Genomic DNA, 26,887 nt, shown 5'->3' on the forward strand with positions numbered 1-26,887 from the left:
TGGTGCCCCCTGGCGGCAGCTGTGCTCTTAGCATTAGCCTGCATGCTAGTAGCAAACCATGACCACCACACCAAAGTTTAAGTTCAAGAGACAGGAAATAAAACATGAAAAATGAAAAGTTTGAAAATATTTAATATTCTGATTCTTATTACAAAAAGGCACAAATAAATGCTTACACACATAGATCTTGTGACAACATTTTAAATACAAAAATTGTGTCAAAAGCTGCACACGCTAACACAAAATATATCAGATTAAAAGAAGTTTCCACTTATAAAGTAGATCTGGCAACAACCTATCAGATTTACACTGGTACCTGACTTTATTTGTCTCTAAAATACTCAGTATTTGAACATAATTGGTTAAAAAACATGTCTGCCATCCACTAAAACATCTTTGCAGCTAATGGCAACTAATTGCTATAAAATAAACTTTACAAGTTTATTTTGAAAGGTCATTTCCAGTCACGTGACTCCATCCTGCTTCCTACATTGCGTTTGAGTCTCCTTGTAAGCCTCTTAGCGTCTTCTCATCAAAACGATATGTCAGTTTCCTTTTCACCTTCTGGATCTCGCCCGTGCGGGAGTAATTCCTCAGCGCCCGCGCCATTTTCTGATACGTCATCGTCTTACGGTTCCCCTTACGGCGCCCCCATATCTCCGCCAGGTGCTCTTTGTTTTGGGAGGAGAACTGAAAGGTGCCCGAGGAGGACTGGACCCACCAGATGCAGCTTCGCATCAACGGGGTTTGGAGCATCTCAAACAGGAACTGGAACAAACGCTCCTTACGCTTTCCTGCGAAAGAGGAAATAACGATGAATGAATTACGGTGATTTCCTGCAAAGTGATCGTAAATCGTACCTGACATCGGCGCAAGAAGTAAGTCCTTGTTGGGTCGGTTTTCACAAGAAGAGGATGGAGAAGCGGCATCGTGGTATTCCTGGCACTGGGAGTCCAAGTCAATGCATTTGGAATATGTGCCGTTATTCTGGAATAAACGTACATAAGCATCGATACTGGATAAAAGGTTCCGTTTTGGTTGGGTCGACATTGGAACTGGACAGAAAAATCCAATGTCAGTGGAAAATGGGACTTACCCACTGGTTCTGATGGGAACACAGCCAGGTTGGGTCGTATTCCTTATTCCCTCCGCAGTGCCATTCCTCGGCATACGGACCACACCAGTTATTGTCTAGTCCTGGAATCCTGGTGCCGTGATGGGAGTCGGCATGTTGCATCTCGTTGGTTAGAAGTGACGTGCATCCGTGTGCAGGCTGGACCTCCAGCGAATGTTCCTGCAGGTATTCCTCAATTACCTCCAGGTCCACCTCGGGGCAGGAAGAGGGTGCCGCTACGCCCCAGAATCCACGTCCGCCAGCGAGCCGGACTTCCGTCACATAAGTCATCTGCATCATAATCCAATCCAATCCACTTTATTTATATAGCACATTTTTATAAACAGGCGGCACGGTGGTTAAGTGGTTAGCGCGCAGACCTCACAGCTAGGAGACCAGGGTTCAATTCCACCCTCGGTTATCTCTGAGTTTGCATGTTCTCCCCGTGCATGCGTGGGTTTTCCTCCCACATTCCAAAAAAACATGCTAGGTTAATTAGCCACTCCAAATTGTCCATAGGTATGAATGTGAGTGTGAATGGTTGTTTGTCTATATTTGCCCTGTGATTGGCTGGCCACCAGTCTCTTGCCCCAAAGACAGCTGGGGTAGGCTCCAGCACCCCTCGTGAGGAAAAGCGGTAGAAAATGAATGAATGAATTTTATAAACAAAGTTTCCAAAGTGCTGCACAAACTAGTAAAATAAAAAGTAAAAATCCATCCAAAACTAAAAGATCATTTAAGAAAAATAGTAAAATAGATATTAAAATATTAAAAACCAGAAGCAAATCAATAAAAATATACAAAATAAAACCAATTAAAATAAAAAGAAATAATAATAAGTGTAATAAATAATAAAAGTGGGTTTTAAGACGAGACTTAAAGCTTTCGAGGCTTGGTCCCCCCTGGTCTTAAGTCTCGTCTTGGGCACCCCAAGTTGGAGGTGGCCCTCAGTGGACCAAAGTGACCACGCTGGAGACAAAATTTGGATGAGGTCCCAGAGATGTATTTGGGGACCAGCCCATTTAACGCCTTAAAATAAACAATAAAATCTTAAAATCAATCCTAAAAGCGAACAGGCAACTGATGCAGGGAGGCCAGAATTGGGGTGATGTGCTCCCCCTTTTTGGTTCCTTAGAGTTCTGGACTAACTGTAAGAGAGACTTTTGGCTAATTCCAGACTAAAGTGCATCGACTTGCTCAAAGTGTGGCAAAGATAATAAAGATTTAATTTAGTTTTAGTTTTAGTTTTAGTTTTAGTTTTAGTTTTAGTTTTTTAGTTTTTAGTTTTTTAGTTTTAGTTTTAGTTTTAGTTTTAGTTTTTAATTTTTAATTTTTAATTTTTAATTTTTAATTTTTTTTTTAATTTTAATTTTAATTTTAATTTTAATTTTAATTTTTGTTTTTGTTTTTGTTTTTGTTTTAATTTTAATTTTAATTTTTATTTATTATTACACAGGAGCCAGGCAACGACATTTCGTTGGCAATTTCACTGCTGTCTATGTCTATGTCTTTATTGAGTTTAAAGAAAATAAAAATCATAAGCATCATTGATTACATATTCATCCATGTTAGCATCATTTGAATATATTCTGTTACATTCACAATTTGCATCAAGTCAACCTGGTTTGTTTTCGGAGTGGACATATGCCAGCCATAAACACTGGAACTATGTGTGTTGCAATTTGACTATCAAATGTATGCCAATAATAAAATAATAAAAGTCTGAATAATGACGTTTCATACAAAAAATATCAAACTACTGCACAGTAATAAAAAAACCAAACCTAAAAACATCTGAAATCATAACTCACCGTTTCCATGTCTGCCAACATAATATAAGGTAAACCTGGGAAAAAAAAAAAAAAGACATCAAATTAAGTCTGTGACTGATTGACAGCGATAGAAGAGAACGTCCGTACCTTATGAAATATCCGTCGCCGTCTTGTCAGCGCCTGAGGCATCAAAAAGCCCACCTGAGCGATGCTCTGCCTCACCTGTGTCGACTCTTTTATAGCCTTGGCAGACGCGTCCGAGCCCATTCGGATGAAAGTGTACATGAAGTGGGTGTGGTTTGACTGATGACTTGATTCAGGTTTGATCAGGAGAAGCGCTGTGGATTCCTGCACTTTCTCCATTCAGCGAAGGCGACCCTGCAAATCAACCACAGCTTCTACTAAAAGAAAAAAAACTAATGCAAAGACGTTTGGAGTGGGTTTGTTTTTTTTTAGTTTTGTTGATCATCTGCTAGGACGGGTAAGGCGGGGTCGTATCTATGAAGGGTTTTTTTTACACCCACATGATAAAAAACTCAATGACGTCACTGACTTTACAACTTGAAGTTGTCTCGGTTTACTGCACAAATTCATCACATTGAATTATTACCACAGATCCGATGCTGAGTGGACGTGGGAGGTCTGTGCACTTGTGCCATAACATTAGGTATACATGCCATTGTCACCAAAAGACCCAATTGTTCTATAATTAACTCCCAAGCAGTCCTGAGGACTTCCAGACTACTGCCGAAACACACGTTCTAATCAAAGCAGTGTTGATTTGTTGATGTTGGAAAAGTATTTGTATTTGTATTTGAGTAAAATTTAAAATAGACCCTCCCCCATAATAAAATAAAATAAAATAAAATAAAATAAAATAAAATAAAATAAAATAAAATAAAATAAAATAAAATAAAATAAAATAAAATAAAATAAAATAAAAATTGACCAATGTTTTTTTTTCATGAATCCACCAATGAACCGGTGAGGGAAAAAAAAAATAGCCACAGCCTCATTGATGGCTGAACCAAAATCTAATCCCAAGCAGTCCTGAGGACTTCCAGACTACTGCCGAAACCCGCGTTCTAATTTCGGTCAAAGTGACTCATATTTTAGGGGTGTGCAAACCAGTGTATTTGTTGATGTTGGAAAAGAAATAAAATAAAATAAAATAAAATAAAATAAAATAAAATAAAATAAAATAAAATAAAATAAAATAAAATAAAATAAAATAAAATAAAATGTTTTTTTTTTCATGAGTCTACCAATCATTGATGGCCGAACCAAAATCTAATCCCAAGCAGTCCTGAGGACTAAAAAAAAATAAAATAAAATAAAATTGACAGCAAAAAGTAAAATCAATAAAACACTATCTTTGAGAAAACGTGACAAAACTAAAAGCACTGAGCGAGTGGGCGGCTGGAAAGTCGACCACACTTTCTGGACTTCTGTTTCTGTTCAGCCTCTCAATCTTTGATGTAGCTTTGTTGAGAAAATATCAAATATTTCTTCCACTATACCCAGTGGAAACTCAATCAACCAATATTAATTCCATTCGCTGGATGAAGAACTTTTGGCAAGAATAGAGAAGTATCCGCTTGTCCGTGCCTCTTTGTGTGTTTCTGATGACAAGGGTCGAATGTCACTTTGGCTTTATCACCTTGTTTGACTGCTCCAGGTGCAAATAAGTTATACCAACTTTAACCGTCACTCAGTTCACTGCAGCACTCGGGGTTTTTCCAAACATGTTTTGCAAGCTTCCAAAGATTTCCAGTAAACAACCTTGATTTCCTGCAGTAGCATAAAACGTATAGAATACAATCCAGGGTTTGAGCGATAAAAGAAGCCGTGTGGCGTCGCTGCAGTTTTAGCGCTTGTCAGTCAAGTAGTTTATTCATGTAACGGAAAATTCGGGGACAGAGCCAAACAGTCTGTGTCACATGTTCATGTTCACAAGGATACTGTAATGGCGGCTGAGATGGCTGTATTCATTTGGACATTTATTAACAGCAGCATACAGCACTTACTGCCTTGCTAACCAGCATGCTGAACCTGACTGCCCTCTAGAGCTCACACATGAAACAGCAGCTTGGAACACAAATTTATTTTATTTTATTTTAAATTTTACTCAGATACAAATACAAATACTTTTCCAACAAATACACTGCTTTGCACGCCCCTAAAATATGAGTCACTCTGACGGAGATTAGAACGTGTGTTTCGGCAGTAGTCTGGAAGTCCTCAGGACCGCTTGGGAGTTAATTATAGAACATATGGGTCTTTGTCGATTGGTGACAATGGCATGTATACCTAATGTCCACGTCCACTAAGTGTCGGATCTGTGGTAATAATTTAATTTAATTTAATTTAATTTAATTTAATTTAATTTAATTTAATTTAATTTAATTTAATTTAATTTAATTTAATTTAATTTAATTTAATTTAATTTAATTTAATTTAATTTAATTTAATTTAATTTAATTTAATTTAATTTAATTTAATTTAATTTAATTTAATTTAAAATTAAATTTAAAATTTAATTTAATTTTACTCAGATACAAATACAAATACTTTTCCAACAAATACACTGCTTTGCACGCCCCTAAAATATGAGTCACTCTGACGGAGATTAGAACGTGGGTTTCGGCAGTAGTCTGGAAGTCCTCAGGACTGCTTGGGAGTTAATTATAGAACATTTGGGTCTTTGTCGATTGTATACCTAATGTCCACATCCACTAAGTGTCGGATCTGTGGTAATAATTTAATTTAATTTAATTTAATTTAATTTAATTTAATTTAATTTAATTTAATTTAATTTAATTTAATTTAATTTAATTTAATTTAATTTAATTTAATTTAATTTAATTTAATTTAATTTAATTTAATTTAATTTAATTTAATTTAATTTAATTTAATTTAATTTAATTTAATTTAATTTAATTTAATTTAATTTAATTTAATTTAATTTAATTTAATTTAATTTAATTTAATTTAATTTAATTTAGTTTAATTTAATTTAATTTAATTTAATTTAATTTAACTTAACTTAATTTAATTTAATTTAGGCCATCATCCACAATCTTTGAATCCATGAACACACATCTCTCTTTCTGTGCATTCTAAAGATATAAAATCAGCTAAAAAGAGACAGCTAATTAATGCACATAATGGGACACACCTATTCTCGCTATCAAAAGGGATCTAATATTCCCATTTTTCGGCCCTTTATATTAAGTTGTCGACTCCTATAGAGCAGCTACACACAATAACCGCTGCAGAAAGCTTTCTAGATCTTCCAGTTTGTGTGTCTTCCATGTTTTTGTGTGAGAGTGAACATAAGAGATTTGATGGGCAGTCCTTTAACGGACTCACGGCTATGGCGTTTGGCGCCCACGCCCACCTACGACCATCAGGTACTTGAAAAGCCTCCGAGTGGACTTGATCAAGTGTCGGTGTGTGTGTGTGTGTGTGTGTGTGTGTGTGTGTGTCCAGGTGTGGTGGGTTATCAGTTATAGCCAAACTCCCGAGATTAGCGAGCATACGCAAATCACCTGTATGTGTGCAGCTTACTGGGAATTCCCCACCAGCTAAGACAAAAAAAAAACAAAAAAAAAACAGGCAGTGTGCAAATTTATAGCGTGCGTTTGTGTGTGTAAATTGGCAAAAAAAAAAAAAAGCGCCACCCCCCCTGACTTGGAGAAAGAACCGAATAGAGGCCAGCAGAGTCCAGCGGACCAGCGCTCATGACAGTTGGCCATGTTGCCGTGTCGGTAATACAACATCGCCATAGAGCAGAGACGCGGGTGCGTATGCAAAACCTGTGGTTGGTCTCCAAATATCAGCGCCTCTCGACTGCCATCGTTGTTCCTGTTGGGAAGTCACTGGCTGGCCCCAAATTATAAGAAACAGCAACTGAAAAAGAAAAGAAAAAACAATGGCATTATCAAGATTTATAAAGTTTCTTTACTTTATTTGCGTTTTATTTAACCTACAAATGTATCAGATCATTTTGCCTGACTCTGTACTATACTGTATTGTAATTATTTCATAGATATGAGCTGTTAGAAGTTGCAAACATGGCAATGAACATAACTATGGAATCAAACTATGGGCTGGATTGAGTAAGGTCATATTTGGTACGTGACAAAAATTAAATAAAAATAAAAATGATTAAATGTCATAATTATAAAAAATGTCATATTTATGAGGTAAGAAGTCAAAATTATGAGAAAAAATTCAAAATGATGTGAAAAAAATAAAATAAAATAAAAAAATAAAAATAAAAATGATTAAAAGTCATAATTATCAAAAAGAATGTCATATTTATGAGGTAAGAAGTCAAAATGATGAGAAAAAATTAAAATTAAAATTAAAATTAAAATTAAAATTAAAATTAAAATTAAAATTAAAATTAAAATTAAAATTAAAATTAAAAATAAAATAATTAAATGTCATAATTATCAAAAAGAATGTCATATTTATGAGGTAAGAAGTCAAAATGATGAGAAAAAATTAAAATTAAAATTAAAATTAAAATTAAAATTAAAATTAAAATTAAAATTAAAATTAAAATTAAAATTAAAATTAAAATTAAAATAATTAAGTCATAATTATCAAAAAGAATGTCATATTTATGAGGTAAGAAGTCAAAATGATGATAAAAAAATCAAAATGATGATAAAAATAAAAATAAAAATAAAAATAAAAATAAAAATAAAAATAAATTAAAAAAATAATAAAGTTAAAAAACAAAACAAATTATTTTCGGAAAGCAGGAAGTGAACAAACGTAACAGTTACTGATTGTAAAAGTACCAGATGGACATTTTTGGACATGTGGAAGAACTGGGAACTGATTATTTAATGCACTCAATTGTAATCTGATCCATACCAAAATAAAAAAAAAATAAATACTTTTTTTTTAATTATAAAAAAAACAAAAAAAAAACCTTAAACTGTATTATGGAAAGCAGGAAGTGAACAAATGTAACAGTTACTGATTGTAAAAGTACCAGATGGAGGGGTAGGATTTAATAAGCTTTGCTTCTTCCTACTCCTTTTGGACATGTGGAACTGGGAACTGATTATGGGATGCACTCAATTGGAATCTGATGCATCAAGTGTACCTAATGTTATGACCAGTCAATAAGAACTACAATATTTACAGTCAAATTACAGTCACAATGAGTAATAACGTTCTGACAAAACTGCACATTCTCAGGCATATACTGTACACGCATGGTGAGACTGATATCGGTTACAATTTACTGCGATTATTTCAGCTGCTTGTGTGTAAGACCAGCAGAGGAGTGGTAAAATGATCTCCAGTACAGCCTACATAATTCATATGGGAATGCCGAAGATAAGAAATGGGATTGGGAACTGGTGGGACCGTGCATTCCCACGGAACGTTATTAGGGTCCTTCGGTAGGCAGCCTTATAATCTGTGGTCTCAATAAACACTCATAAACCACACGGACCGCCACACAGGCCCGTACGCACACCTTATCGGAATAACACACAAACTGGAGCAAAGCTAGCACATAAATCATCGCTTTTGCAGCGAGATAAGAGAAAGGACAGTCAGTCATTGCGAGGGAGTGAAGTGTCAAGCGTTATGTGGAACAACTCGATATTTTTGGGGCTTTTAGGCTGCAATTTGTGCAATTTAAGGAGTTTCCAGTGGTGACAGGTTGAATTTGTACTTCATATATTGTCACAAAGAACAACAATGTAGGACACGCAATAACGTGGCTTCCTCTTTTGAAAAAGATTTGTGGAATTTTTGAATGAATATTAGAAATTATTGTCTTCTGTAGTGCTATATGAAATTCACATTTGGTTTTTTTTTGTAAGACTGGAAGGGAAAATAATTTATTTGTGTTCTTTTTCAGAAATGACTCAGAGTCCAACCCCGTTACTACTCATATGAAATGATAACAATTTTTCATTATGAAGATATTTCAAGAAAACGGGTCATTTTTGACCCACTTATGGAAGGTTGGGGTAGTAACACAACAACAAAAATTTCTTAAAATGTATAAAAGGTAAGTTAAAAGTTTGATATGATAGCAAAAACATGTTTTTTTAGGAATACCTGGAATATGAAATGATAAAAAAATTTTCATTACAAAGATATTTCAAGAAAACAACCTGACCGGGTCATTTTTGACCCACTTATGGAAAGTTGGGGTAGTAACACAAAAACAAAAATTTCTTAAAATGTGAATGGCATGATATCAAAATCCTGTTTTTTGAGGAATACCTGGAATATGAAATGATAACAATTTTTCATTACGAAAATATTTCAAGAAAACAACCTGACCGGGTCATTTTTGACCCACTTATGGAAGGTTGGGGTAGTAACACAAAACAAAAATTTCTTAAAATGTATAAAAGGTAAGTTAAAAATGTGAATGGCATGATATCAAAAACATGTTTTTTTAGGAATATCTGGAATATGAAATGATAAAAAAATGTTCATTATGAAGATATTTCAAGAAAACAACCTGACCGGGTCATTTTTGACCCACTTATGGAAAGTTGGGGTAGTAACACAAAAACAAAAATTTCTTAAAATGTGAATGGCATGATATCAAAAACATGTTTTTTGAGGAATACCTGGAATATGAAATGATAACAATTTTTCATTACGAAGATATTTCAAGAAAACAACCTGACCGGGTTATTTTTGACCCACTTATGCATCTAAAGGGTTAATGACAATTGTCACGATTTTAATAGAAGGAACCATCAGCAAGGCTGCACGGTGGAAAAGTGGTTAGAATGTTTTGCCACACAGTTATGAGATCTGGAAGAGCTGGGTTTGAATCTCTGTTTCTCCAGATCAGGACAGGAACAGACTACAAGGACCCATTATTACATCTACAAGAAGGAGGAATCAATGTTGATGCTGTTCTGTTTTTCACCAGAAGATGGCGACATTTCGCCACTTAGTGTACTTCTGATGTTAAAATCCAGAAACCTGGAACTACATTTTCCGGTGTTTTTGTGCACCCAAATTTACACGTTAGTTGGGCATTTGTCAAGATGTGAAGATGCCAATTTTGTAGCTAATATGAAGCTTTTTTCTGCTTCTTCTTCTGTCTGTATCCTGCATGGACCGATCTCAATGGAGACAATCCAGTACTTTGAGTCAATGTTAACATTCCTCATCTGTCTCCATCCATTCCGACATGGCCGATGCTATCACGCTGAAAGTGGGTACGCTAACAAAAGCAGCGCACGTTTTTGTCACAAGCTTGCACGAACACACACGCTATTCATGATAAGAAGTCGCAGCGTGCATCATATGGCATCCGTGCAACTGAGTCTGCTCGATGAACTTGTTGCAGATCCTCCGACTTTGACGTTCACAAGTGCAAACACATACCGACACCTATAAAGTCACACAAAACCACACACACACACACACACACACACGCCTACAGCGCCAGTGGCGTCTGAGAATAGCATCAAACAGAGTGAAGCGTCTGTCCTGGGTGATGTGCAAGCGGAGACCTGTCGACTTTGTTAAAGTACTTAATCATATTAAACCTCAAATCACGACATTACCAAAGAGACATCAAATGCATCGAGGATCAAAACACTAAGCTACTCTGGCCGCAAGTAAAGAAGCAAAGAAAAACAGTCGGACATCAGATCTTAGAACATCAGATTTGGATATACCATGTTTGGTCAATAGTACATGAAGCTAGGAGTCCACTGGGTCGGCGCCAGTTGGTGCCAGTTGGTGCCAGTTCACGCCAAAGATTACGTGATTGGTGTGTTTGCCGAATTGCCACTACACGCCAATCACATAATCTTTGGCGCCAACTGTCACCAACTGGTGGACTCTTAGCATCATTGGCGCAACTTGGCTCGCGCCATTACATTCCAGTGGATTCCACTTGGTGGGCACCAAGATTTTAAACATTTTGACATTTTCTTGCCGCCAATTTTTGTCGCCGTTACGGGCCACCACGAGCCAGTTTGAGCCACTGCACGCCACAGCAATTTGCATTGGCGCAAACTGGAACCGGCCCAGTGGACGCTTAGCATCAATGGCGCAACTTGGCTCTCGCCATTACATTCCAGTGGATTCCAATTGGTTCCGCTTGGTGACACAAAGATTTTAAACATTTTGAACAACATTTTCTCGCCGCCAAACTAAATTTTTGCCGCCGTGACGGGCCACTACGAGCCAGTTTGAGCCACTGCACGCCACTAGGCGACTTATTGGCGACACTAGGCGCCACAGCAAATTGCATTGGCGTGAACTGGCACCAACTGGCGCCGGCTCAGTGGACTCTTAGCATCATTGGCGCAACTTGGCTCCCGCCATTACATTCCAGTGGATTCCAATTGGTTCCGCTTGGTGACACAAAGATTTTAAACATTTTGAACAACATTTTCTCGCCGCCAAACTCAATTTTTGCCGCCGTTACGGGCCACCACGAGCCAGTTTGAGCCACTGCATGCCACTAGGCGACTTATTGGCGACACTAGGCGCCACAGCAAATTGCATTGGCGTGAACTGGCACCAACTGGCACCGGCCCAGTGCACTCCTAGCATCATTGGCGCATTCCAGTGGATTCCAATAGGCGGCTTGTTTGCGACATTTGGTTCCACTTGGTGACAAAAAGATTTTATTTATTTAATTTCAAAATGTTAAATTTTATTTAAATTTATGAACATTAAATTTCTGAAAATTTCGAAATGTTTCAAGATTTTTAAACATTTTGAAATTTTCTTGGGCTGTACGGTGGACGTATTGGTTAATGCGCAGACCTCACAGCTACAAGACCCGAGTTCAATTCCACCCTCGGCCATCTCTGTGTGGAGTTCGCATGTTCTCCCCGTGCATGCGTGGGTTTTCTCCAGGTACTCCGGTTTCCTCCCACATTCCAAAAAAACATGCTAGGTTAATTAGCGACTCCAAATTGTCCATAGGTATGAATGAGAGTGTGAATGGTTGTTTGTCTATATGTGCCCTGTGATTGGCTGGCCACCAGTCCAGGGTGTACCCCGCCTCTATCCCGAAGACAGCTGGGATAGGCTCCAGCACCTCCAAGACCCTCGTGAGGATAAGCGGTAGACAAATTTTTTGCCGCCGTTAAGGGCCACTGCACGCCACTAGGCACCTTATTGGTGACACTAGGCGCCACCGCAAATTGCATTGGCGCGAATTGGCATGAACTGACACCAACTGGCACCAACCGGCACCGGCCCACTGGACGGCATCTGTGTGCAACTTGACTGGACAGTACTTCACGGAATAACCGTCTCGTTGTCCGAATCCAAAAGAACAATTCTGGAATTTGACATGGTGGACCCGACGGGCCCCCAGTTGAGGTGATGATTTCAACACTTTGGCCCGGGACGGAGTGGAGCGCCTTACTGAACTCCATGACTAATCACATCTCTGGGGGGCCCCCGCTATTGTTGCAATCCCACTCACCAGCAAACCCCTCGTCCATCCCCTTACCTCATCCCCCTTGACCCCACCTTTTTTTTTTTTTTTTTTCCTTTGTACTGTGAGATGCAGAGAGGAAGAGAGTGACAGGGGGGGGGGGTTGGAAGGAGAAGAATCTTTTGTTGCCTTTCAGGTGGTTTCCCATGAAAAGCCGGAGAACACACCTGCCGCCACCAGAAAAGCAGCGTCTCGCTTTCTTCCGCTGAACACACACACACACACACACACACACACACACACACACACAAGGTGGCCCTTCAGGTGCGCCACCAGAGCCCTGCCATGCACAAATACAGAAACAAGGCATCTGACATGCATCAACATTAGCGTATGGATGGGCGGGACAAATGAAATGGACGATGAGGTGGAGCAGACGACACGGGTGAGGAGGGGGGGGGGTGATTGAGCGGTGACCCCGCTGAATGGGCGGCTGCCAGGAGCTCAGGTAGCTAGCTCTCGGTGTGTGTTATTCCAAGCAAGACGGCGGCGAGTGTTCTCCGGTTAGTGTCAGATGTCAGGTAGCTACTTGTCTTCGCGGCTTCCAGGCTGCCGTTGCTCGGATAATGTTTACAGTTAGCGTAGCGCAGATGAGGAGGACGCGAGGAGAGGGCGGGGCCGAGCGCTTTGATCTGATGGAGACTATTTGATGTGCGTGAGAGACGATGTGAAAGAGACGAGTAGAAAATGACAGCACTGTGCGTTGTTGACAATGGTGCTTTTTAAAGTCTGCATGCATTCAAAGGAATTTGTTTTGGCGTAAACCAAACTTTTTTTTGTGACTGGCAATTAAAAAAAAAAAAAATAAAAACATATGCATATATAAGCAAATTGTACGCATTATTGACCCAAATAGGTCACTAAATGTCAGGAAGATTTTATTCATGAAACAATGGCATCAGTACATCAGTACATCAGTACATCAGACATAAACCAGAAATGGGCGTGTCTTAATCATAATAGGCGGGGCTTAAATCTGAACATTATTTTAAGTCCGAAATTGAAGTCGCTAAATGTATTGTTTATAATTCAGCTATATGTGTAACTGTGTATGTGTGACTCAGTGACTGATGCACGATCGTGCCCACTGGTGACTTTATTCTTTAATTATTTTTAATAAACTGCGTGAAGTTGGTGATTCATGCAAACACAGAAAAAATTTGTGGGATTATCTTGTCTTGTTGACTGTATTTTTGTCAAAAGCACTGCGTTCGGCACAATAAACAGATCTCCAACTGATGCCAAACCAGCCCAAGCAAGCAGACCGTCAGTGACTGATGCACGATCGTGCCCACTGGTGACTTTATTCTTTTATTATTTTTAACAAACTGCGTGAAGTTGGTGATTCATGCAAACAGAGAAATTATTTGTGGGATTATCTTGTCTTGTTGATTGTATTTTTCTCAAAATTACTGCGTTCGGTAAAATAAACAAACTTCCAACTGATGCCAAACCAGCCCAAGCAAGCAGACTGTCTGTGACTGATGCACGATCGTGCCCACTGGTGTGTATTTTATGAAACAGAATTGCAAGCTGCATATGCCCCTCTCAAAACGTTTAGAGGCCGGGACAAGAAGCCCAGCACAGCCGCTATATGTGTACTTTGTATGTGTGTAAGTGATCCTTGAGACTTTATTCTTTTATAATATTTAATAAGCTGCGTGAAGTTGGTGATTAATGCAAACAGAGAAATAATCTGTAGGATTCTCTTGTCTTGTTGACAGAATTTTTCTCAAAAGCACTGCGTTCGGTCAATAAACAGATCTCTAACTGATGCCAAACCAGCCCAAGCAAGCAGACCGTCAGTGACTGATGCACGATCGTGCCCACTGGTGTGTATTTTATGAAACAGAATTGCAATATGCATATGCCCCTCTCAAAACGTTTAGAGGCCGGGACAAGAAGCCCATCGCAGCCGCTATATGTGTACTGTGTATGTGACCCTTGATAATTTATTCTTTTATTATTTTTAATAAGCTGTGTGAAGTTGGTGATTCATGCAAACAGAGAAATAATCTGTGGGATTATCTTGTCTTGTTGACTGTATTTTTCTCAAAAGCACTGCGTTCGGTACAATAAACAGATCTCAAACTGACGCCAAACCAAATCTGTGACTGATGCACAACCGTGCCCAGTGTGTGGGGGGTTGCACCTCGGCTTGGTGTGGAAACCGGGAAGGAGGAGACTTCACCATGTGATGCCGTGAAGCCCAGCGGACCTGCCGCCGACACACCGACTAGGTCAAGGTCAAGGTCAAGGTCGGCCCTCATACATTTATTCATTAATTTTCTACTGCTTATCCTCACGAGGGTCATGGGGGGGGGGTACTGGAGCCTATCCCAGTTGTCTTCGGGTAAGAGAGGCGGGGTACACCCTGGACTAGTGGCCAGCCAATCACAGGGCACATATAGACAAACAAGCATTATTTTCGCATGTACCTCAAATGCACCATACTAAACAACATGATTAGTTCATTGACTACAAAAAGTTCTATAAATCTATATGTTGGAAAAACAAGCCTACTAGAAGGAAAAGCGGCAACAATCAGAACGAGGAAGACAGAAACAAGACTGTGAGGCAGGCAGAAGACCAGACATGTAGCTTTTACAGTGTATGTTGTGTGTGTGTGTGTGTGTTCATAAAAGAGCTCGCCCCCGGGGGCCAGACAATTAAAGAACGTTTAAAAGATGACAGAGCTCTGCGAACAGGAAGGAGAAAGGCGGCGAGTGCAGGGAGTGGGCGAGTTTGAAGGTGGATGAAGTTCGAATGTGTGTGTGTGTGTGTGAGAGCCATTGCAAAAGGATCGTGCATGTGTATGCAAAGGTTCTCCTTTGAACTGTCAGTATATACGTTCAAAGGGTTTTGCAGGAAAACAGCACACATAAAGCACCACTTGATACCGCCGCGCACAACATATTTAAAATGACAATGGACAGAGGTTAGCAAAAACAGACATTCCATTACAAAGCAGAAGAAAAGAGAGAGAGAGCGAGGGAGTGGGAGAGAGAGAGAGCATGAGAGAGACTATGTGAAGAACGGCTCTGAAAGAGGTTTTGTAGGACCATAACAAAGGCCCCTCAGAAAACACAGTGACATAGGAATGTTAATTAATTAATGAGAAACTATTGAGCCCACAGAGAACGGTGGCGAAAGAAAGACGGAAAGATGGAGTGGCAGGGAGACAGGTCGGTGATAAAGAAGAACTTTCAAAGGGGGAAAAGTTATTTCAATATGTAGTTTTTGGAAATACAAGAAAAAAAACACTTGAAAAATAGCTTCTGAGGGAATTACGTTGTTTTTTAGTGATGCTAGGAAACGTAAAAATCTGGTTATTAGCGACCATACACAAACACCCAGCAAAGCAATCACCTCCATCCAACCCTATAATGATCCTATCCATCCTGGTCACTCCCATAAGAACTTCAGCATCCTCATCTCTGCTACCTCCACTTCCCAACCATGTCAGTCTGACCTCTCTGACTTGATCTCCAAGACCTCTAACATCTAATGTTCCTCTGATGTACTCGTTCCTGATCCTATCCATCCTGGTCACTCCCAACGAGAACCTTAGTATCCTCGTCTCTGCTACCTCCACTTCCCAACCATGTCAGTCCGGCCTCTCTGACTTGATCTCCAAGACCTCTAACATCTAATGTTCCTCTGATGTACTCGTTCCTGATCCTATCCATCCTGGTCACTCCCAACGAGAATCTTAGTATCCTCATCTCTGCTACCTCCACTTCCGAACCATGTCAGTCCGGCCTCTCTGACTTGATTTCCAAGGCCTCTAACATGTAATGTCTCTCTGATGTACTCGTTCCTGATCCTATCCATCCTGGTCACTCCCAACGAGAACCTTAGTATCCTCGTCTCTGCTACCTCCACTTCCGAACCATGTCAGTCCGGCCTCTCTGACTTGATCTCCAAGACCTCTAACATGTAATGTCCCTCTGATGTACTCGTTCCTGATCCTATCCATCCTGGTCACTCCCAACGAGAACCTTAGTATCCTCGTCTCTGCTACCTCCACTTCCCAACCATGTCAGTCCGGCCTCTCTGACTTGATCTCCAAGACTTCTAACATGTAATGTCCCTCTGATGTACCCGTTCCTGATCCTATCCATCCTGGTCACTCCCAACGAGAACCTTAGTATCCTCATCTCTGCTACCTCCACTTCCGAACCATGTCAGTCCGGCCTCTCTGACTTGATTTCCAAGGCCTCTAACATGTAATGTCTCTCTGATGTACTCGTTCCTGATCCTATCCATCCTGGTCACTCCCGACGAGAACCTTAGTATCCTCATCTCTGCTACCTCTACTTCCCAACCATGTCAGTCTGGCCTCTCTGACTTGATCTCCAAGACTTCTAACATGTAATGTCCCTCTGATGTACTCGTTCCTGATCCTATCCATCCTGGTCACTCCCAACGAGAACCTTAGTATCCTCGTCTCTGCTACCTCCACTTCCCAACCATGTCAGTCCGGCCTCTCTGACTTGATCTCCAAGACCTCTAACATGTAATGTCCCTCTGATGTACTCGTTCCTGATCTTATCCATCCTGGTCACTATTCCTGGAAAATATCCATCCATCCATTTTCTATGGCGCTTATCCTCATGATAAGCTGGAGCCTATCCCAGCTGTCTTTGGAGTGGCCAATTAACCTAGCATGTTTTTGGAATGTGGGAGGAAACTGTATTATTATTATTATTATTATTATTATTATTATGGCATCATTGACATTCATACCTATGGATAATTTGAGGTTTCCGATGAACCTAACATGTTTTTGGAATGGGGGAGGGAACCAAATACAAACTGCACACAGAGGTGCCAAGCGGGGAATCGAACCCAGGTCTTCCCGATCTCCTGACTGTGTGGCCAACATGCAAACCACTCCTCCACTGTTCGGCCCCGAGGGAGAATATAATTTAGCAAAATTATCGGTTTATAGTTTAAACAACGACATTTTTCCAGCAAGATTCCCTGAAGATTTCATTCCGTGTTTGCGTGAACGCGATCACGACTATCATCATGCGAGTGGACTTTCTGTGAGTCCCCAACAATGCAGCAGCAGAAACCCAAGAAGGTGTGACTTACGAGACGCCGCATTCTGATCATTCTAGCGAAGTAGGGGTGCTCAAGTGTCAGAATTCCAATTTCCTCCAAACAGTCACACTCCAAACCTTTTCATGTAGCTATTACACAACCATCTCGTCTTCCGGACTTTAATGCTCCTTTTTCAGCTGTAAATGTTCTCTCACTTCATTCATAAGGTCTCCTCATTTTCTCACACTAAACTGTACGGCCCCCCCAAACCCAGCCCCCCTCCCTATGTCCTTTTTTACTCAAACAGTCATTCTCTTCACATTGAGGTCTAAGCAAAATAAAACAGGGGAAAGAGAGGGAAGAGTTTCAGGAATTGTGGGCCCCTCCCACCTTCTAGAGATGCTCCAGCCCATCCCTAAATTATGGACCAATGAGAGGACCTCATTCGCCACTCGTGCGCTCCTTCTACAATAGGTAAAGAGAGGGAGGCAGAAGGAGAAAGATATACGAACAAGAGCCAAATAGGCGGACAGAGTGCACTTGTTTTGGCGAAGGAAATGATGACAAGCTAACGGGAATACAAAAGGTGGCGAACAGACCCAAGGAAGAAAGAGATGAGAAGAAGTTGTGGAAGTAGCAAGTGTAGACATCTTCCTGAAGAAACAGGTTTGTTAGAGTTACAGCACTAATAAAAAAAAAAAAACTGAGGAAAACCAGACTGTCCCCCCTCATTTGACACAAGGAATATCAGATCCTGACCTTCCGGTAGTCGGTACAGGTGCGGATGCAGACAGGTGGACGGTCCGACATGCTGCATGTGCTTCTGATTCTCTGCGTGGCTAACGGAGTTACGGCGTCCACCCCCGGAGTCTGGACTTATGGTCGGATGCAGAACAGGCAAGGAGCGGGAATGCCGTGTCCGGCGCTGTGCCACTGTGAACAAAACGGGATCTTGGTCGTGGTGGACTGCTCGGAACTGGGACTGTCGTCGGTGCCGAGCGACATCAGCCCTCTCACCACTTATCTGTGAGTAATATCAGCTTGGAAATAATGCAGCGGTTTCTTTATTTATATTGTTATTGGTGGCTTTCTTGAAATCCGCCCGGTAACAGTAGCACATGGCAACAGCTGATTGCACGAGTGACTTGAAATGTTAAAATACTGAGAGTCAAAAGTGTCTGTGGTAGTACTATTATATAGAAATACAACATTTGGAGTGTAAACGTTGTTGGGTTTTGCCTGACGACAGATCAGCGATTCAATTAGAATCAGCATTATCTCCTGATCCTATCCATCCTGGTCACTCCCAATAAGAACTTCAGTGCCCTCATCTGTGTTTCCTCCAGTTCTGTTGTGTGGATTATAGGCCAAATTGTGGAAAAATATTTTTTTTTATGACATACCAGTCTGTCTAAGACCAGTTTTGGAAGCCAATACAACATTTGGAGTGTAAACGCCATTGGGTTTTCCCTGTTGACAGATCAGGGATTCAATTAGAATTAGCATGGGTTGTGGAAAAGTCAACTTTAGCTTCAAACCTCCTCTTTGGTCTTCTTCTATACACCTCCTACCTGGCAGCTCTGAACGCAGCATCCGTCTACCAATATATTCACTATCTCAATCACTATCTCCTGATCCTATCCATCCTGGTCACTCCCAATAAGAACTTCAGCGTCATTTCTGCTACTTCCAGTTCTGCTCGTGTGGATTATAGGCCAAATCGTGGGAAAAAATTTTTATGAGATACCAGCCTGTCTAGGACCAGTTTTTATGTTGTATGAAGCCAATACAACATTTGGAGTGTAAACGGCGTTGGGTTTTGCCTGACGACAGATCAGGGATTCAATTCGAATTAGCATTGATTGTGGAAAAGTCAACTTTGGCTTCAAACCTCCTCTTTGGTCTTCTTCTACGCCTACGACCTGGCAGCATCCTTCTACTGATGTACCCGTTCCTGATCCTATCCATCCTGGTCACTCCCAATAAGTACTGCAGCGTCATTTCTGCTACCTCCAGTTCTGCTCGTGTGGAATATAGGACAAATTGTGGAAAAATATATTTTTTTACGAGATACCAGCTTGTCTAGGACCAGTTTTTATGTTGTATGAAGCCAATACAACATTTGGAATGTAAACGCCGTTGGGTTTTGCTTCACAACAGATCAGGGATTCAATTTGAATTAGCATCGGTTGTGGAAAAGTCAACTTTGGCTTCAAACCTCCTCTTTGGTCTTCCTCTACGCCTCCTATCTGGCAGCATCCATCTACTGATGTACCCGTTCCTGATCCTATCCATCCTGGTCACTCCCGATAAGGATTTTTTTTTAAATGAGATATCAGTCTGTCTAGGACAATACAACAATTGGAGTGTAAACGCCGTTGGGTTTTCCCTGACGACAGATCAGGGATTCAATGCGAATTAGCACGGGTTGTGGTACAAGTACTGTAAATACTATTAAACATGACTATTAGCATTAGATCTCAAGTTATTCCGATAATGACTATCAGCTATTTTCTCACCTCGCCACTTGGCAGGAGCGTTCGACAGCAATGAGAGCATACGGAATGTGAACGCTGCCAGAACCTTCTTGTACACAAGGCTCTAAGGACAGATTAGAAGTACTCCGTGATAACCGATATTGAGGTGATTGAAGTCAAATCAAGGAAACAGTGACAAGTATTACAGAGTTGGGGGGGGGGGGCAATTTAAGGAAAGTTGATGATGTCGGAAAAAAGCAGGAATACAATGCCTTTGTCCACATCTTTGATGGAGGCATCCGATTTCCAGATTTCCTGGTGTTCTGGTGTTGGGGATCCGGGCCCAACAATGGGCACACAAAGTCAGTACAAACACAAGCGATGGCGAAACCGACCTGAGACTCGACTTTGACCGTGACCACACACAAGGACACACAGATACACTCATGAACGCACACCCCCTGACTACAAACGCAAGAGTAATTGTTCATTTCCCTTCATTACCTAACACTGGAACCGAACCAATTAGTGAGTTTGAGGGGTGATTTAGAATAAGAAAAATAAACTCCGCGACCAACCGCACACGCCCACACACAGTCACCCAAACACACATGCTGACTGCAGGAAGCACCGTAAATGATGACCGTGCCAATGCGGGACGCATGTGGGAACCGGGGACTCAAACGCTGACAAACTCCCCCAACCTTAACTCGGGACAAAAGACAGAAAAGTACAGTTTCAGGTTTCACTCTATGAAAGATTACAACAGCGACGAGTGACATCAGTCCCCATCGAGCTCGAACTGTCTGAGGGGGGTCCGCGGGGTCACAGGGGGGTTTTCTTGGGACCGGTCCACATTACAAACCTGATCCGCATGAGGTTTTGAAACGGTATGACATCACCCTGCCATGTCATCAGAGAAGCCTTCAAAGGCTGAACAATACGCTGTTGCAAGCGAGAGGCCAATCAAGCTAGGAATGGATCATCCTATCTTCTGGTGTTCATCTGCACACTTGGCGGAGTTCTTGGTAAACAGGTAACTGTAATCGGGGGGGGGGGGGGTGTTAGCCTCCCTGCTTGGGCTCTAACGTGTGTTGGGTTAGGGCACATTGCATAAAGCACGCACGTTAGATGTCTGCTTTATGCCTGGGTGGAAAGAAAAGGGTTACCCTAGCCGCCAGATGAAAGTTAGCTGGCTAGTTAGCTAGCTAGTTAGCTAGCAAGCTAGTTAGAATAAGCACGCACATTAGATGTCTGCTTTATGCCTGGGTGAAAAGAAAAGGGTTACCCTAGCCACCAGTTAGCTAGCTAACTAGCTGGCTAACTAGCTAGCTAACTAGCTAGCTAAAATAAGCATGCATGTTAAACTAGCTGGCTTTAGCTAGCTAACTAGCTAGCTAAAATAAGTTAGCTAGCTAACTAGCTAGCTAACTAGCTAGCTAAAATAAGCATGCATGTTAGCTAGTTAGCCAGCTAGCTAACTAACTAGCTGGCTAACTTATTCTACCTAGCTACCTAGCTGGCAAACTAGCTAGCTAAAATAAGCATGCATGTTAGCTAGTTAGCCAGCTAGTTAGCTAGCTAAAATAAGTTAGCCAGCTAGAATAAGTTAGCCAGCTAGTTAGCTAGCTAGAATAAGTTAGCCAGCTAGTTAGCTAGCTAGCTAGCTAGAATAAACACGCATATTAGATGTCTGCTTTATGCCTAGGTGAAAAGAAAAGGGTTACCCTAGCCACCAGATGAAAGTTATCTAGCTAATTAGCTAGCTAGTTAGCCAGCTAGTTAGCTAGCTAGAATAAACACGCACGTTAGATGTCTGCTTTATGCCTGGGTGAAAAGAAAAGGGTTACCCTAGCCACCAGGTGAAAGTTAGCTAGCTAGTTAGCTAGCTAGAATAAGCACTCACGTTAGATGTCTGCTTTATGCCTGGGTGAAAAAAAGGGTTACCCTAGCAACAAGATGAAAGTTAGCTGGCTACTTAGCTAGCTAGTTAGCTAGCTTGTTAGCTAGTTCGAATAAGCACACACGTTAGATGTCTGCTTTATGCCTAGGTGAAAAGAAAAGGGTTACCCTAGCCACCAGATGAAAGTTAGCTAGCTAGTTAGCTCGCTATTGTTAGCTAGCTAGTTAGCTAGCTAGAATAAGCACGCACGTTAGATGTTTGCTTTATGCCTGGGTGGAAAGAAGAGGGTTACCCTAGCCACCAGATGAAAGTTAGCTAGCTAGTTAGCTAGCTAGTTAGCTAGCATGAATAAGCACGCACGTTAGATGTCTGCTTTATGCCTGGGTGAAAAGAAAAGGGTTACCCTAGCCACCAGATGAACGTTAGCTACCTAGTTAGCTCGCTATTGTTAGCTAGCTAGTTAGCTAGCACGAATAAGCACACATGTTAGATGTTTGCTTTATGCCTGGGTGAAAAGAAAAGGGTTACCCTAGCCACCAGATGAACGTTAGCTACCTAGTTAGCTCGCTATTGTTAGCTAGCTAGTTAGCTAGCTAGTTAGCTAGCTAGAATAAGCACGCACGTTAGATGTCTGCTTTATGCCTAGGTGAAAAGAAAAGGGTTACCCTAGCTACCAGATGGAAGCTAGTTAGCTAGCTAGCTAGTTAGCTAGCTAGAACAAGCACACACCTTAGATGTTTGCTTTATGCCTGGGTGAAAAGAAAAGGGTTACCCTAGCCACCAGATGAACGTTAGCTACCAAGTTAGCTCGCTATTGTTAGCTAGCAAGTTAGCTAGCACGAATAAGCACACATGTTAGATGTCTGCTTTATGCCTAGGTGAAAAGAAAAGGGTTACCCTAGCCACCAGATGAACGTTAGCTACCTAGTTAGCTCGCTATTGTTAGCTAGCTAGTTAGCTAGCTAGTTAGCTAGCACGAATAAGCACACATGTTAGATGTTTGCTTTATGCCTGGGTGAAAAGAAAAGGGTTACCCTAGCCACCAGATGAACGTTAGCTACCTAGTTAGCTCGCTATTGTTAGCTAGCTAGTTAGCTAGCTAGTTAGCTAGCACGAATAAGCACACATGTTAGATGTTTGCTTTATGCCTGGGTGAAAAGAAAAGGGTTACCCTAGCCACCAGATGAAAGTTAGCTAGCTAGTTAGCTCGGTAGTTAGCTAGCTAGAATAAGCTAGTCCAACCACAATTGAGCAGTGATTAGGTGATTCTTTTAGGGAGCGGAAACTGCGGCTCGTACAGTAACAGACGGAGGAAACCCATGGAGTGTGTGTGTGTGTGTGTGCGTGTGCATGCGTGTGCATGCGTGTGTGTGTGCGTGCATACGTGAAGACCACCCAGGCCGCTGAGGAAATTATTTTTTCCAGCCAGTTGAAATGAAGCAGGAATATAAAATGAGCAGGGAGGAAAATGAAAAGGGAAAAAGCAGAGCAGCAGAGGTGAAAATTGGAGCCTGATTACACGACAAGAAATAATCATTGAAAAGTTCCAAAGACTCACAAGAGGACACACACGGAGTAGACCACCTCCTATAAATTAAAGTGTCATTTAGCTATTATCTTGATGGAAGGATTCCTATCATGAGTGACCGGGGTCACACTGTAAACATCATGTCTGAGACAGACAGATTGGGGGGATGAAGAGAATAGTACCAAAAACGAAGAAAGTATGTGTGTTTTTTTGTGTGACTGTCAACGGTGGGTCCTTCTTTGTCTGGTGGCTGGCAGCTATCAGCCCCAACATCAGCGTCCTTGGCTCCAGACGTCTCCTTTCTCGTACACAATCCTCCCTTGCTCTCTATGCCGATCCTTCATGGGTTAAATACTGTTCTTTCCTTATTTACTTCATAAGAAGTATGCCTTGCCAAAGTGCTGCAGGGAACAGGTGCCATCATGTCAAAGATCACTGATGTTTGATGTTAAAAAAAAAGCATGATTATTGCCTTAGGACTGTGAATGTGAATTCGAATGGATGGACAAACTACCAACTTAATGGTAATGGTAATAATGGTAATGGTTTTATTTCATTTGAACATGCATCAGATTACAATTGAATGCATCACATAATCAGTTCCTAGTTCCGCATGTCCAAAAGGAGTAGGAAGAAGCAAAGCTTATTAAATCCTACCCCTCCATCTGGTACTTTTACAATCAGTAACTGTTGCATTTGTTCACTTCCTGCTTTCCTAATATAGTTTAAGCTTTTATTTTTTTTATTTTTGTCACGTACCGAAGTAGGAGGTGATATGAGCATCCAATGCCATAATGGGTACCATAGTAAGTGTCAATATAGTGATATATATAGCACATCATGACTGGTTCAAGACTCTTCATCCTTGTATTTAGCAAACATCAACCCCGCCTCTCGCCCAAAGACAGCTAGGATGTGCTATAACATAATTTAATTTTTTTTTAATTTTTTTTATTTTAATTTTAATTTTTTTTTATTATTTTATTTTTTTTAATTTTTTTAATTTTTATTATTTTTATTATTTTTAATATTTTCATTATTTTTGATTTTTTTATTTCATTTGAACATGCATCAGATTAGATCAGTAACTGTTACATTTGTTCACTTCCTGCTTTCCTAATATAATTTTTTTCCCTAATAATTTTTTTTTCTTTATTTTATTAATTTTTTTGTTTTTTCAGTCAAGTACCGAAGTAGGAGGTGATAAGAGCATCCAATGCCATCATGGGTACCATAGTAAGTGTCAATATAGTGATATATATAGCACATCATGACTGGTTCAAGACTGGTTCAAGATGTGCTATAACATAATTTAATTTTTTTAATTTAAATTTTAATTATTTTTATTAGTTTTTATTTTTTTATTTATTCATTTTTTAATTATTTTTATTTTTATTTATTTTTTCATTTGAACATGCATCAGATTAGATCAGTAACTGTTACATTTGTTCACTTCCTGCTTTCCTAATGTATTTTTTTTCCTAATAACAAGTTTGTTTTTTTTTACTTTATTTTATTAACTTTATTGTTTTTTTAGTCACGTACCGAAGTACGAGATGATATGACCATCCAATGACATAATGGGTACCATAGTAAGTGTCAATATAGTATAGATAGTAAAGAATAAGGACTATCTGCTTATAAGAAAGGACAAACAGATGATACAGGATGTCATCTTTCGCTATTATTTCCTTTGCTTCCTCCTTCCTGTAAAGCAGACACATTTGCCTGAGGTGTTAATTTCGCAACTCAAAGTCACTTCCGTGTGAAAGAAAAGTGATATTTGGGGGGGGGGGGGGGGTAGTGTTCTTCTTTGTGGTTTCCAAGCATCAATCTGAGAAGCTCTTAAATGTCTCTGAGGGCCAGACGGCAGATAGACACAATGACAGTTTCCCAGTTAGTGGCAACCACAGAATAATAATCGGAACATAGTGGGCTCTAATTTTGGCGGCGCACCCCGCACAGTGGTAGAAGTAGTGGAAGACCGGACTGCGCCAAAATGACAGGATGATCGCGTGGTGACAATTTACAGAGTGCCAAAGGTGTGCGCTGAAAGCTTGCCAGATTCATCCTGGTCTATTTTTGGCGCAGGCGAAGCGCACCCTGAGCAGTTGTGAATGGAATTCAGTGGAATGAACAATCACAGCAACCACTATTTAATAGGATTCAGGTCAGGACTTTGACGAGGTCACTCCAAAGTCTTCATTTTGTTTTTCTTCGACAAGAATTGAGAGGTGGACTTGGTGCCGTGTTTTGGATTGTTGTCCTAAATTTTTTCATTTTAATTTTTATTATTTTTATTATTTTTATTATTTATTTTTATTATTTTTATTGTTTATTTTTATTATTTTTATTATTTATTTTTATTATTTTTATTGTTTATTTTTATTATTTATCATTTAATTTTTTATTTATTTTTTTTATTTCATTTGAACATGCATCAGATTAGATCAGTAACTGTTACATTTGTTCACTTCCTGCTTTCCTAATATAATTTTTTTCCCTAATGTTTTTTTGAAAACAATGTTGAATCATTTTCTTCGCTTTTGTCCAACCAGTTATGGTAATACTGGGCACGGACCAGTGACATGTACCAGTGACACGGGGGCTTGGAATGCGCTCCCTGTAACGTGAGGAGGACGAGGGGTGCCTCTGACTGAGAGAATTCAGAAATCCGACATGGCCCACATTCCATTACTTCTGCCCCTTGCCAAGCTTGGGAATCCATGGGAATGTTTGCACGTGCGAGCGCTCTCACGGAGCTGTACTTTTCACTTTTTCACCACAGAGATGGCATTGTCTTCGGCAGTCATGCAACCCTCGTTTATCATGTTAATTGGTACGAAACCCGACCATGATAACTGAATGTCTGCGAAGTAGGGCTTGTTATCTATAAATGAAATATTTTCATACAGAGAGCAAAAATGTAGTTTTTTTTAACATTATTAAAAGCCTCCAGACATGAAATAACATGCACACAACTTTACACTTGTAATACTTAATATTGTGGTAATGGTTGTATTCTATTTGAACATACATTCATTCACTTCCAGTATTCCATATTCCAGATATAATAAGATATTTAAGACAAATAAAACCAGTGTTTGTGTGTGTTGCAATAAGTGCGTTCTGGCTGAGTGGAGGACAGGAAGTAAGATCAGGGTTCAGAGTTGAGTTTTGGCTTGGCATGGGTTACAGTCGCCTACGTTATTGTTATGATTATTGGGGTTATTTTAGTTAATTTAGCCAGTTTTATGCTCAGAAATACTCAATTTAGCCAAAAAAATATGTCAAACTAAGCCCTATTCAGGCACCAAACGGGTTTTTCGAAAATATATCAAGTAAGATCAGGGGTCAGAGTTGAGTTTTGGGTTAGCATGGGTTACAGTCGCAGCAGTAGCCTAAGTTGTTATTATCGTTATTATGCTTATTTTTGTTAATTTAGCCAGTTTTATGCTTGGAAATGCTTAATTTAGACAAAAAAAGTACATCAAACTAAGCCCTATTCAGGCACAAAACGGGAAAATATATTTCAAAAATATATCAAGTAAGATCAGGGATTAGAGTTGAGT

At 40.2% G+C, this 26,887-nt stretch overlaps 3 protein-coding genes across 4 annotated transcripts in view; 1 reads left to right on the forward strand and 2 right to left on the reverse strand.

Moving 5' to 3' along the window:
• Positions 1 to 141: 141 nt before the first annotated feature.
• On the reverse strand, positions 142 to 3,247 carry LOC131136654 (uncharacterized). 2 transcript variants are annotated; one of them, XM_078798270.1, is made up of 5 exons: positions 3,110 to 3,247; positions 2,926 to 2,963; positions 1,097 to 1,405; positions 861 to 987; positions 142 to 794 (listed from the first exon to the last, which is right to left on the reverse strand). In XM_078798270.1, exons 2-5 carry the CDS (start codon positions 2,944 to 2,946, stop codon positions 487 to 489), a joined length of 765 nt encoding a protein of 254 aa, XP_078654396.1. In that variant the 5' UTR covers positions 2,947 to 2,963; positions 3,110 to 3,247; the 3' UTR covers positions 142 to 486. The 2 variants fall into 2 exon arrangements, with proteins under 2 accessions (XP_078654396.1, XP_078654395.1); XM_078798269.1 differs by having other exon boundaries at positions 2,926 to 2,960; positions 3,034 to 3,169.
• Positions 3,118 to 26,887, reverse strand: part of ube2t (ubiquitin-conjugating enzyme E2T (putative)) — a 62,120-nt gene continuing 38,350 nt past the window's right edge. The window contains exons 7-8 of the mRNA XM_078798271.1: positions 6,705 to 6,798; positions 3,118 to 3,264 (exon numbers count right to left, since the gene is read on the reverse strand). Coding sequence (XP_078654397.1) covers positions 3,203 to 3,264; positions 6,705 to 6,798 — 156 coding nt within the window. The 3' untranslated portion in view covers positions 3,118 to 3,202. The remainder of the gene's footprint in view (positions 3,265 to 6,704; positions 6,799 to 26,887) is intronic.
• Positions 17,866 to 26,887, forward strand: part of lgr6 (leucine-rich repeat containing G protein-coupled receptor 6) — a 44,477-nt gene continuing 35,455 nt past the window's right edge. The window contains exons 1-2 of the mRNA XM_058083716.2: positions 17,866 to 18,073; positions 18,150 to 18,433. Of these exons, the coding sequence (XP_057939699.2) occupies positions 18,192 to 18,433 (242 nt within the window). The 5' untranslated portion in view covers positions 17,866 to 18,073; positions 18,150 to 18,191. The remainder of the gene's footprint in view (positions 18,074 to 18,149; positions 18,434 to 26,887) is intronic.

Source organism: Doryrhamphus excisus, linkage group LG17, assembly GCF_037039965.1.
Source record: "Doryrhamphus excisus strain RoL-2023G ecotype Guam linkage group LG17, RoL_Dexc_Guam_v1.1, whole genome shotgun sequence".
Taxonomy (NCBI): domain Eukaryota; kingdom Metazoa; phylum Chordata; class Actinopteri; order Syngnathiformes; family Syngnathidae; genus Doryrhamphus; species Doryrhamphus excisus.